The sequence below is a fragment of the Stigmatopora argus genome, chromosome 12, assembly GCF_051989625.1.
Source record: "Stigmatopora argus isolate UIUO_Sarg chromosome 12, RoL_Sarg_1.0, whole genome shotgun sequence".
Taxonomy (NCBI): Eukaryota; Metazoa; Chordata; class Actinopteri; order Syngnathiformes; family Syngnathidae; genus Stigmatopora; species Stigmatopora argus.
The window spans coordinates 16,223,059-16,235,699 of record NC_135398.1 but is presented as its reverse complement, the minus strand read 5'-3'; the positions used below and the strand labels follow the sequence as shown (position 1 = coordinate 16,235,699).

The 12,641-nt window shown below is 40.5% G+C and overlaps 2 protein-coding genes across 8 annotated transcripts; one reads left to right on the top strand and one right to left on the bottom strand.

Annotated features, from left to right (window-relative positions):
* Positions 1 to 4,130: 4,130 nt before the first annotated feature.
* On the top strand, positions 4,131 to 12,179 carry LOC144085272 (UDP-glucuronosyltransferase 1A1-like). 3 transcript variants are annotated; one of them, XM_077614345.1, is made up of 9 exons: positions 4,131 to 4,694; positions 5,018 to 5,081; positions 5,893 to 6,041; positions 6,898 to 7,025; positions 7,707 to 7,800; positions 7,884 to 8,009; positions 9,776 to 9,863; positions 9,947 to 10,166; positions 10,250 to 12,179. In XM_077614345.1, exons 1-9 carry the CDS (start codon positions 4,212 to 4,214, stop codon positions 10,518 to 10,520), a joined length of 1,623 nt encoding a protein of 540 aa, XP_077470471.1. In that variant the 5' UTR covers positions 4,131 to 4,211; the 3' UTR covers positions 10,521 to 12,179. The 3 variants fall into 3 exon arrangements, with proteins under 3 accessions (XP_077470471.1, XP_077470472.1, XP_077470473.1); XM_077614346.1 differs by lacking the exons at positions 5,893 to 6,041; positions 6,898 to 7,025 and having other exon boundaries at positions 5,018 to 5,151; XM_077614347.1 differs by lacking the exons at positions 5,893 to 6,041; positions 6,898 to 7,025 and having other exon boundaries at positions 4,631 to 4,694.
* On the bottom strand, positions 10,573 to 12,599 carry ndufb3 (NADH:ubiquinone oxidoreductase subunit B3). Of its 5 annotated transcripts, none has more exons than XM_077614351.1 (4): positions 12,527 to 12,599; positions 11,771 to 11,823; positions 10,893 to 11,021; positions 10,573 to 10,814 (listed from the first exon to the last, which is right to left on the bottom strand). In XM_077614351.1, exons 3-4 carry the CDS (start codon positions 11,018 to 11,020, stop codon positions 10,664 to 10,666), a joined length of 279 nt encoding a protein of 92 aa, XP_077470477.1. In that variant the 5' UTR covers position 11,021; positions 11,771 to 11,823; positions 12,527 to 12,599; the 3' UTR covers positions 10,573 to 10,663. The 5 variants fall into 5 exon arrangements, with proteins under 5 accessions (XP_077470477.1, XP_077470476.1, XP_077470475.1 ...); XM_077614350.1 differs by lacking the exon at positions 12,527 to 12,599 and adding an exon at positions 11,919 to 12,520; XM_077614349.1 differs by lacking the exon at positions 12,527 to 12,599 and adding an exon at positions 12,175 to 12,520.
* Between the last annotated feature and the right edge of the window lie 42 nt (positions 12,600 to 12,641).

Genomic DNA, 12,641 nt, shown 5'->3' with positions numbered 1-12,641 from the left:
CAGTAGAGGTTTTATAGCCATAAACTAGTTTTTGAGGGTTGGATTGATACATTGAAGGCGCTACGAGAAAATGCACCGCCCGCACTGTTTTTAAGTATTAAGTGCATGGCACTGTTTTGTCACTGCCACAATCAGAAAGAAAACGCAAGCTATCACCTGCTGCTGAGAGAAAATTGGTCAGGAGGGTGAAGATTCAACCGAGAATCACCAAAAAGCAGATCTGCCAAGAATTAGAAGCTGCTGGAACACAGGTGTCAGTGTCCACAGTCAAGCATGTTTTGCATCTCCATGGACTGAGAGGCTGCCGTGCAAGAAAGAAGCCCTTGCTCCAAAAGCGGCACCTTAAGGCTCGACTGAAGTTTGCTGCTGATCACATGGACAAAGATAAGACCTTCTGGAGGAAAGTTATGTGGTCAGACGAAACAAAAATCGAGCTGTTTGGCCACAATGCCCAGCAATATGTTTGGAGGAGAAAAGGTGAGGCCTTTAACCCCAAGTACACCATGCCTACCGTCAACCACGGTGGTGGTAGTATTATGATGTGGGGCTGTTTTGTTGCCAATGGAACTGGTGCTTTACAGAGAGTAAATGGGATAATGAAGAAGGAGGATTACCTTCAATTTATTCAAGATAACCTAAAGTCATCAGCCCGAAGATTGGGTCTTGGGCGCAGTTGGGTGTTCCAACAGGACAATGACCCCAAACACACATCAAAAGTGGTAATGGAATGGCTAAATCAGGCTAGAATTAAGGTTTTCGAATGGCCTTCCCAAAGTCCTGACTTAAACCCCAACGAGAACTTGTGGACAATGCTGAAGAAACAAGTCCATGTCAGAAAGCCATCAAATTTAACTGAACTGCACCAATTCTGTCAAGAGGAGTGGATGCAACCAGAAGCTTGCCAGAAGCTTGTGGATGGCTACCAAAAGCACCTAATTGAAGTGAAAATGGCCAAGGGACATATTACCAAATATTAGCGCTGCTGTATGTATATTTTTGACCCAGCAGATTTGATCACTTTTTTTCTGTTCACCTATAATAAAGTCATAAAAGAAGCAAACTTCATGATTTTTTTTTGTGACAAAGAAGTATCTGTTCCAATCACTCCATCAGAGAAAAATCAGAGTGGTAGAAATAACTGGAAACTCAAGAGAGCCATGACATTATGTTCTTCACAAGTGTATGTAAACTTTTGACCACGACTATATGTGCATGGCACAGGAGTGTTCCAACCCATAGGTTGTGGAGCATAGCCCGACCCACTTCACTACCAACATAGAGACGCTCCCCTACTTACGAACATTTGAGTTACGAACAACGGTACATACGAACATGTCTGCAAATTGCGTTTATGTCAAAAAATGTTCGTAAGTTCGATTTTGTATTGCGCGCCTTTTTCCGAGTAGTACTTCTTTCCGCTGCTAATACCGACGCCTGGCGCTGTGAGAGCTCAGCTCACCCAGCATCTACCTTCTTCTGCCCACTTCGTTGCAATGCGGAAGTGTGTGAACGTATCTCCAGTGCACAAAGAACCTTTTTCATTTTTATCATTAAATATCTCGTGCATCCATTATTCAATATGGTTGGTGAAAAGCCAAAGGCTTCTATTGAGGGAGGTGCAAGGAAGAGGCAAACCATTTCATTTGAAATGAGTGGCAATAATAACGAAGCTTGATGCGCGTTGCACGGGAATACAACTTGAATCGTTCGACCGTCAGTACCATTTATAAACATAAAGATCAGGCTGCAGTACCCAAATATTGAACGTTGCACAAAGTTTGCAAATCAATTGAATGATGCCATACAGTGCTACCGCATCATTTATGATGAAAAAAAGAAAACTGCAATCGTCATTAGATAGCTTCTTTCGGCCAGTTTCTAGTAAATCTCTCTCTCTCTAATGCATGTATACAGTACTGTGTGTATTCTTTCCATTTTATTAAATGTTTTTTTTCAGTACAAACCAATGCGTGTTACTTATACAAGCCTTAAACATACAGATGCACTTATATAAACCTTCAATATACTTATATAGGCCTTAAATATAAATTATAATACAAAATATAGCACTAAGCAACTTACAAACAAATTCAACTTATGAACAATCGCTCAGAACCTAACTCGTTCGTAAGTAGGGGAGCGTCTGTACTAAAAAAGCAGGGGCGGAGTTTAGGGGGGGAGCTAGGGGTGCATCCGCATCCTGGCACCAGCCTCTTGGAGGCCTGGTCTGAAGGCGCAAAGGAGGCGTGTTTGGGTGATAGGAGAGTATATAAAACTTATGTAAGATGATGTGAAAAGCAATACTTAATTGTTACAGTGTTAAAATATTTCTGCTAGCCGGTCTTCTTTTAGGGGCCGTTTTATTCAAGGAGCCTGTTGGCACTCATTGCATTAAGATCTCCCTCATCTCATCTCATTTTCTGAACCACTTTATCCTCATTAGGGTCGCAGGGGGTGCTGGAGCCTATCCCAGCTGTCTCCGGGCCACAGGCGGGGGACACCCTGAATCGGTGGCCAGCCGCTCGCAGGGCACAAGGAGACGGACAACCATGCACTCTCACACCCATACCTAGGGGCAATTTAGAGTGTCCAATCAGCCTACCATGCATGTTTTTGGAATGTGGGAGGAAATCAGAGTACCCGGAGGAAACCAACGCATGACCGGGGAGAGCATGCAAACTCCACACAGATGGACATGACACGCTGACCACTCGCCACACCTGCATTAAGATATCAAGGACAGTGGCGGGCGGTGGATTTTCTGGTAGCGCCTTCAACGTATCAATCCAACCCTCAAAAACTATTTTATGGCTATAAAACCTCTACTGCAGCTAGAGCTGCGACACATAAAAAATAATCAAAAAATCAATGCACAAAAATGGGGTAAAATCCACTTCCTAGCAGCATTTCATGATTAAATACAAATACTGGAGCTTTTGAGACATTACAACCAGGCCAGGGGGGTGATTTCCTTGGGAAAAGACAGCGATGGACGTCAATGGCGAAATGGCAAAAATTAAACTGGGATAAAATCCACATCCTAGCAGCATTTAGTGATTAAATACAAACACTGGAGCTTAAATACAAACACTGGAGCTTTTCAGATATATTATTTAGGAATATAGCCATATTTTACTCACCAAAAATCCTTTTAACTGTACACAATATCCATCCTCCTTTCTTTCTTCCTTCTTTCCTATCGCCATCGAAGCTAATGATGAAAGTCGAGCCTGTCCTGTCATATTTCTGGCATAGTCTGTTTTGAAAATGGCTTTAAAACAAAACAACAATATACTATTTGCTTGTGGAGCTAAGTTAGCACACTGAAAGTGCCGCACACACCATTTTCCCGGCTGTAACAGGCTTGCTAGCTTCGGAGTTGACCGCCCTTTCTTAATGATGTCCATTTTTTTCTGGAAAAGTCCGTCTGGAAAATAGCTTTGTGAGAGAAATTTGCAACAGAATCCATTTGTTTTTGCCACTGTCGGCCATGTGGGTGGAGTTTTTTTTTGAATCTCTGGCTGCTTTGGCCCGCCTACTAGCCAATCATAGTTGCTGAAAGCAATGACATGTCCCAGCCAGCAAAATGCCAACGCCTATGAAAAATCATTGTGGGGTTGCCAATTCGAAATCTGATTGGTTAAAAGCAACAGTCTTGTTTAATGCAGCAGACCTCGCAGAACTGATTTTGAAGGCTTTGAGGCAGATCTGATCTGGCAACAAATAATGGCTGAAATGTGATTGGTTAAATGCTTCAATATGAAAACACATCTGGAAGCAGTGCAACCAGGGGGGGAAGCAATGAAAGGAAGCTAACAGACCATTTGGAATAATAAGTATTGACGGACAATATATAATAAGATTCAGATATTTCTTAGGCCAGCAGAGAAGGCCTTGAAGGCCCTGACGGCCCGCCACTGATCAAGGATAATGAAAAATGTGTCAAACAGTTATATAAAACTTGGATGTGTATCAAAGAAATACCTCTCAATTTTAGACAGCAAAAACTCGAACAGTTTTGCATGCACCGAGTCCTGTTTATGCCTTGATTCAAATGGTAAAGCAAATATCTGAACTCACAGGGAGGACTTTGGACACAACACATGAACAGAGACATTTCAGCAGGCCAGATAGACAAAGGAAGGCGTAGGAGTGTCCTCAGGGTGAACATTTTCTTCAAGCTAATACTTGTGCGTGCTGCCCTACAGGAAATGACAACCATGAGGACTGTAATGGTGTGTACGCTGTGGCTGCTAAACATGGCTCTTGCTGTTGCCTTGGATAAGACCAGCCGATCTGAGGCAAAAGACAATATCGCTGTGAGTAACACCACTTCTTATGTGGGTAAATTGCTGGTGATACCAATGGATGGAAGTCACTGGGTGGGAATGAAAGCCATTGCTCAAGAAATGGGTCGGCGTGGACACAGTGTTACTGTTGTGATGCCTGAGATCACCATACTGATTAGTCCAGGGGAGCACTATGAGACGCTGAGGTACCCTCTTCCATTTGACAAGGCATTTGTTGACTTTGTGATGTCCAAAAATGAAGACGTGCTTGAAAAATCTGCACTGTCTTTCTTTGAGAGAATCCAGGAAAAAATCTCCCAAATTCAAAGAATTGCAGGATTACTTCACACAACTGCAGAGAGTCTTCTGTTTAATGCCAGTGTTATAACACATTTGGCTCAACAAGTAAGTCCCTTTCACTAAATTCTCAGTGCAATTTTGTGTCCATAAGGTTTATGCTAAATATACACAAGTTTATATACTATTTTAAAAAAAATTGGAAGGCTTTCAATTGTATGCATATCCTTACCGACTTGTCTTTCAAAACAGCAAGTCGCTCACGTGATTTGCTTTAACCAATTATGTTTTTAGTTCAGTTAAAATATTAAAAATAAATTAAAATTAAAAATGGTATTTAAACTATTTGTGTTCTAAAGTTTATAGACTTCAGACTTAAATTTTTGTAGAAGTATCTGCATTATGTCTAATTATTTACTCCTGTTTCACAGGGATTTGACGCTGTCCTTACCGACCCGATGGTGCCTACGGGCGCCATAATAGCTCGTAAATTAGGTGAATACTTCAGCATTGCAATATGTTCCCTGCATCCATTTAATACTGCTTGTTCTTATTTGGGTTGCAGGTGAGCTGCATTATTATTAGTTACACACTTGAATGACCTCCAGGCAATTGCAGTTCACATTGTAATTCTATTAAATGATGTGATAGCACCTTGTGATAAAGAATTTTGTTTTTTAAGGGGTTGTCTCAGATACAAGACAGGTAAATGGAAAGACATCTCATAAAGCACAAGCATACAAAACATTAGAAGAAACGTACGCATGGACATTACAGAAAAATAAAACTACAATAAAAACACTGAGGTGGCCCGGTGGGTGAGTGGTTAGCACGTCAGCCTCACAGCCTCAAATCCAGGTCGGTCCACCTGTGTGGAGTTTGCATGTTCTCCCCGGGCCTGTGTAGGTTTCCTCCGGGTACTCCGGTTTCCTCCCACATTCCAAAAACATGCATGGTAACCTGATTGGACACTCTAAAAATGTCTCCATGTATGGGTGCGAGTGTGTATGGTTGTCTGTCTCCTTGTGCCCTGCGATCGGCTGGCCGCCGATTCAGGGTGTCCCCCGCCTCTGGCCCGGAGCCAGCTGGGATAGACTCCAGCACCCCCGCGATCCTAATGAGGATAAAGTGGTTCCGAAAATGAATGAAATAATTAAAACATGGAGAACAAGACATGATGTCATGATGAATGTTGATTCTTAATATAATGAGAATACTAGGCCATGTTACAGCCTCCATTCTTCCTCTCCACTCCCAGTAATTCTACGGCAATGTTTTCTCATAACCTTATTTGAACCACTTTCAGGTATTCCCTCAGTTAATTTACTGAGGGGAATTCCTTGTTTTTTGGACATGAAATCTGCTGGGTGTCCATCGCCACCTTCCTATGTTCCACGCTTCTTCACTCGCCTTACAGATAAAATGGACTTCAAGCAAAGAGTTCTCAACACAATGGTGAAAAATGACTCGGCAGAGATCTTAAAGAGAAAGACAACACCTTAATCATATGCATTCCAGGAAAAAGAATGCTGCTTGCGGAATGCTAAGAGTATAGTTAACATGTGCCTGAAAGCACAATTTTAATGATAGCAATTTAATTCCTCAGTACATACTAACAAAGATATTGTAATACAAGGTCAGGAAAGTAGAGCTAGTTGTCAGAGTAAGAGAAATTCAATGGGTTTCTAATTGTGTGACCCAATATGCCATTACGATGGTGCGCGATAAAAGCCTTTAACGCTGATATTTTCTCACTCCAAGAAAATATTTATTAGTTCAAGCTACTGTTGAGTTGACTGTGCATTTTCCCCTTCTCCTCTATTTTAATGTGAGTATCCCAGATTGCCCGACCTTTCTAATACCCGTTAATACCCGTGACTATAACTGTCGTCAGAAAATGGCAGCAATGCTAAGCAGTGTCATACTTGTGTCTGAGGCATACATTTTTCCATTTTCAGAGGTCTAAAAAAATCTATTTACATAATTAATTATTTTGAACCACTGCCTTTTACTTAAGGGTCATTATCATACTAGGTGTTGTCTTTCCCTTTAAAATAATAAAATGTTCTGGTCAATTTCAGTCATTGTTCATGTGTAATTCATTTTTTCCTTTAAATGTGTTTTTTGTTTTTGTTTTTAACTCATTGACTGCTATTGACGGCATCCAATTCATTTGAAAAGGGAAGGGCTGGTATTACGACTAAGGTCGTCCTTCCACTTCAAATGGATTAGGACGTCTATCGCAGGTAATGAGCTAAACTGAACCAAATTAAATCTAACAATTAAACCTTTCCCATCCTGTGTCTCACAGGTGAGCGCACTAGAACCAATCCTTTGTCAAATCTTTTATTGGCGTTTCGATCGAATGGCTTCTGAGTTCCTGGAAGAGGATGTGGGTGTAGCTGAAGTGCTGTCAGACTCTGCAATCTGGCTGCACAGGTGAAAAATTAAGATGTTTAAGCAGAAGTAGAATTATCTCATCTCATTTTCCGAACCGCTTCATCCTCATTAGCGTTGGGGGGGGAACCTGTCCCAGCTGTCTCCGGGACAGAAACAGGGGACACCCTGAATCGGTGGGCAGCTGATCGCAGGGCACAAGGAGACGGACAACCATGCACACTCGCACCCATACCTAGGGGCAATTTAGAGTGTCCAATCAGCCTACCATGCATGTTTTCGGAATGTGGGAGAAAACCAGAGTACCCAGAGAAAACCCATACAGGCCTTGAGAGAACATGTAAACTCCACACAGGTGGACGTGACCTGGATTTGAACCCAGGCCCCCAGAGCTGTGAGGCCGATGCGCTAACCACTCGCAACACAAGGCCACCCCAGAAGTAGAATTAGATCTTTTTGAATTAAAAGAAAAAAAACTGTCTGTTTTATAATCCAGTATTCCTCAAAAAGTGTATCATAAAGCCATTCAAAGAGTAGTAATTCACATAACTATCTTTTGAAGAGCTGGTGTGGGTATGCTTGTTTTGTGTGGCTGAACCAGTGGTTCATTTTTTTAAATCTCTTTTTTATACTAAATTACATATAATTGTGAGTTGACACAATTGCTAAATATTCATAAATGATTAGCATAGCTCTCCTCTAAACAGATATCTGTTTCTACAGGATTGACTTCACACTGGAGTACCCACGCCCGTTAATGCCAAACATGGTGCCAGTTGGGGGCATCAACTGCAATGTTAGGAATCCTCTTCCAAAAGTAAGACCTGATTTTTCTTATATACAACTGCAACAGCATAAAATAAAATGTCAAAATAATGCATAATTGTGTCTCTATAAAAGGATTTGGAACCATGGGTGTCAGGGAAGCATGGATTTGTCATCTTCACACTGGGCACAGCATTGAAAAAAATCCCAATTGAGATGACCCAAATCTTCTTTGATGCATTCAAACAGATTCCACAGAAGGTATAGTCATATTGGAAATGCTTAGTTTGAATTAATATAAAGGAATATAGAGACTAAATATATGTATTTAACATTTAGAAATGAAGTCTTTCAATTTAAAGTAATGCTCAAAAATGGACTCCAATATTAATTGGCATTGCATTTATATAAATTAATGAAATTCATATGTTGCGCAACTAGAATGAGCACTTGAGCCCAACATACTGAATTTCATGGGTGCTCACACTTTTTCAGCATGTGAGTTGCATAAGAAATAATAATAATAATAATAATAATAATAATAATAATAATAATAATAATAGTAATAATAATCGGACATAGGCTTTGTCATCATCGTTGACTCAGTGATCACATCAATGATCAGGTCAAAAGCATCTACCCACATATTAATTTATTGTTACAACTTATTTTGTTGTATTTCTCATCACCACATTTATACAATTAAATTTATTTATATAGCGTCTCTTGGCATGGAAGGAAGGGCAGCTGGAACAGCTCCCATCCAATCACCACCAAAGGGCACTGAATTGAAGCATATAATCGTGGCACACGTTTGAAGTGTCAAAAATCAATGCATCACTTAATGAGCAGCTGGCAAAGATGTTAGGCAAGCCTGTCGGCTTCACACAGTAGAGTCAGATGCGCTTGTTAAAAGGTCCAGATGTTTATTTATTTTTTTAATAAATACAACTATCGCACGTCCTGTGATGTCAGTATTGTGCATCCGCACATTGCAATGTCACGGTACATACAATACATTGTGCAGGGCTAAAGGTAACCAACAGACAAGATGAAATCTTACTCTCATACAATCTACCAAAAGAACCTTGGCAATCGACTGGTAGATTGCAATTGACCAGTTTTTGTTTTCCAGACTTCAGGTCGATAGTGATATAATTGTTTTTGTCATCAAAGTATGACCAATTACGACAAATAAGGCACTGGCATAATTGTTTTTGATAGGTTTATTATTAATACGCTTTAATCAAAACAGGGAGACATCATTAACATACTCTGCCTACAACTTGCAAGGAAAATCACTCCCAACTCGTCCTCGTCCAGGATGATTCTGAAGAGCGGCATCCTCCTCTGTCCATTTAGTCGCGCATAATTCAAAACATCTAAGGTAATCTGATTCAAACAATTGCATAAGCTAACCGAATAACACCAACGAGGTCAAAAACAACTGCAACAATAATCGCAGATCAGGTATTCCTTAATAACAATTAAGGTCGGAACTCAATTATCACCATCTGCTCTGGAATCCAAGTCCAAGCAATTTAAGAGTCCTTCGCAGATCTTCATTGTGAACTTGCATCTGGGTAAAGGGTCGAGGTGTATCTCCCAGTAAACAGTCCTTGGAGCCGAGGATACGGTGAGGTGTTACGTCAACAAGCTGGAGCCAGCTGCCCTGGAGAGTCACCTTGAGCTCGCTCGGTGATTACTTAAAATATAGCCCAAATTAAATTATAACTTCATTACCTATAAAATGCTTAATGAACATATAGTAACATCCCAGAATAAACCCAACAGTTTTCTTCCCCAAATGTAAATTATAATTTTTTTCTAAATCGGTTAAGAGTTAAAGTCTACACACCTGTATGACGGTTAAGATTTTTTTTTATCTTTTTAGGTGGCACCATACTTACGGAAATTCATTATCGCTCTTATTCTTGTGCAAATATCTTTGAGCTTTACTTAGACAATACAATAACTGTGTCTATTGAGTTGCTACAGTACTTGAGCAAATTGCCTTTCTTTGATAGGTTATATGGAGATATTCTGGAATTGTTCCTGATAATACACCAGAAAATATAAAGATGATGAGCTGGGTGCCACAGAACGACTTACTCGGTAAAATGACTGCTATGATTAAAATACCATGTTTAATATTCCATATTTTTATGAGTCTTTTGTCATTGTTTAACCAACTTTAGCTCATCCTGGAGCTCGAGCCTTCATCACTCATGCTGGCTCACATGGTCTATTTGAGGCAATTTGTCATGCTATTCCCATGGTGATGCTACCACTTGGTGGAGACCAGCCTGACAATGCAGCAAGACTAGAAGATAGAGGAGGGGGAGTGGTGTTGGATATTTTATCCGTCACTGCCGAAGACCTTCTGCAAAGACTGAGTGAAGTCATTAATGATATTAGGTAGGTTTTTTTTATAATGTGAACATCTTGAATTAAAGCTGTAAAGCTTTAAAAACAGATCCAAATAAAGACAATTGTTTTAGGTATAAAGAGAACATGAAGAGGCTGTCGGCGTTACACAAAGATCGTCCTGTTGATCCACTGGACCTGTCAGTATATTGGACCGAATTTGTAATGCGGCATAAAGGGGCCGGGCATCTTAAAGCAGCTGCCCACGAACTGTATTGGTTCCAGTACTTTTGTCTGGATGTTATCGCTCTGCTTGCTACCACTGCACTGATTTTGACGCTCTTGATACTTAAATGTTTAAGGTTCTTTTGGAAGAAACTGAGCAGAAAGAGGAAGCAACATTAGTTTCACCATCAATAATATGTTGTTTATGAAGAAAACAAACAAACAAAAGGGCTGATGATGGAAACATTTAATAAATGTAAATTCAGAATAACATTAGAATCCAAGAACATTTTGACTGAGACAATAGTGGAAATCACACTGCATTAATGGGAACCCTTCTTTGGTGGGAAAAGGGCATATTCAACAGCCAAAGCAACAGTAAAGGCAGCAAAGCCCCACTTGAATCCCCTTAGTAGGACATCAGAGAGAGTCACGGCACGTGCAAAGCCACCAGAGTACCGCCATGCTTCATTACTAAAGAATGAGAGACAAAGTTGTGTAAGCAATTACAGCACAAACAAAAATGCTACAAGTACTCTTATAAATGCTTACCGGGCCCATGGATCTTTGAGACCCCTGGCTGCCAATCTCTGCTGTGTAAACTCCAAGGGAGTTCCCTCAGTCTTCCACTGCCGCCAGTCAGGCATGGACAGCTTGCTGTGGCCGTGGTCACCTCCCATACTGATGAGTGCATGTTTACATTGAAAGTCCAGTCTCAACACAAATTCCTCAAAGTATGGAGACCAAATTATCTTGCCTCGGAAATACAAAATACATTTTAATGCAAAAAGTATACTATTAAGGCGGCTCAGCGGATGAGTGGTTAGCATGTCGGCCTCACAGTGGTTGTCCTGGGTTCAACTCTAGGTCGGTCCACCTGTGTGAAGTTTGCATGTCCTCCCCTGCGTGGGTTTTCTCCCACATTCCAAAGACATGCATGGTAGGCTGATTGGACACTCTAAATTGCCCCTAGGTATGAGTGTGAGTGTGAATGGTTATCCATCTTGTGTCCTGCGATCAGCTGGCCACCGATACAAGGTGTCACCTGCCTCTAGCCCCAAGTCAGCTGGGATAGGCTCCAGCACCTCCTGCTACCCCAATGAGGATAAAGCAGTTGAGAAAATGAAAAAAAAAGTATACTATTATTGTAACTGTCCTAAAGATGACTTCTACTGCACAGAGTTGGGATATTTGGGTAGAATTTGTGGGTGAACCTCTAGCCCACCAGACCGCTTTCATCAAAGATTAGAGGAGAGAAATTAGGATCACTTGCAAAGAATATGGTATATTTTCACAAGTATAAGCAGTACTACCCATTGAATTGGCATATCAAGTAAAAGTGGCTACATTGTAGTAATTTAACATAAAATATGAACCCAGTTAACTTTATTTTGTGTGTGTGTGTGTGTGAATATTATCATATTACTCACCTTTTAAGGATAAAGTACTATATTGTAGGTTAGAATAGTGATGAAGAGAACACCTAAGCATACATGGAAGGATAGGTTAGATTAAAATAGTTCTTTCGATTTGGCCGCTGGGTAACTTTCAACACGAAAGCAACTACTAGTTACAAACCAGAACAGGTCGTCCTAAAACCTTCGCTTGTTTTGAAAATGTTATACATATGTTGTACTGAGATTATCGCTGTTCTCGTTTTACAAACCACTGGGTCATAATATAGGTTCGAACTATCATTGAATATTTGTGGCTAGCCGTTAGCAGCTTTTCTGTGGCACTAAACAATAATCGCCCAGGAAGATGTAGCTACTATCACGTCATATAAGAAACACAATTGAGCAAGTGTACTAGAATTTGTATTAAAATACTTTACCCCAGTCTAGTGTTGACCTCTGTTTCTGTGTTGTTACGACAATTTGTATTGCTTTACGGGAGATGTATGGTAAATCGTGTGGGTCAAAAACAATCAAAAACGACGTCGTAATCCTTCGTTTTTCGCAGATAATATAGACCAGACATGGCCGCGGTATTTGGAAGACCGCAAAGTAGGATAACCCCTATTATATTACTACATACCAAAATACATATTTTCTCGCCTATACGAATCTATAAGTACACAAGTACAATAATCAAGAAGTCTATTAAATATCACATTTACAAGCATATCGAAGGACTATAATGTATTAACATCTAAATAGAATCTATAAATAAAGAAATGTAAATACTTTTAAGTACGCTACTCGCAGTGAAAATAGTTCCTTCGGCGCTGAGAGATGAAGCGGTGGCCTGACTTCCGCCATTTTTCATCTGTCTTCCGGTTGCGAGTTTCAGCGTGGATTT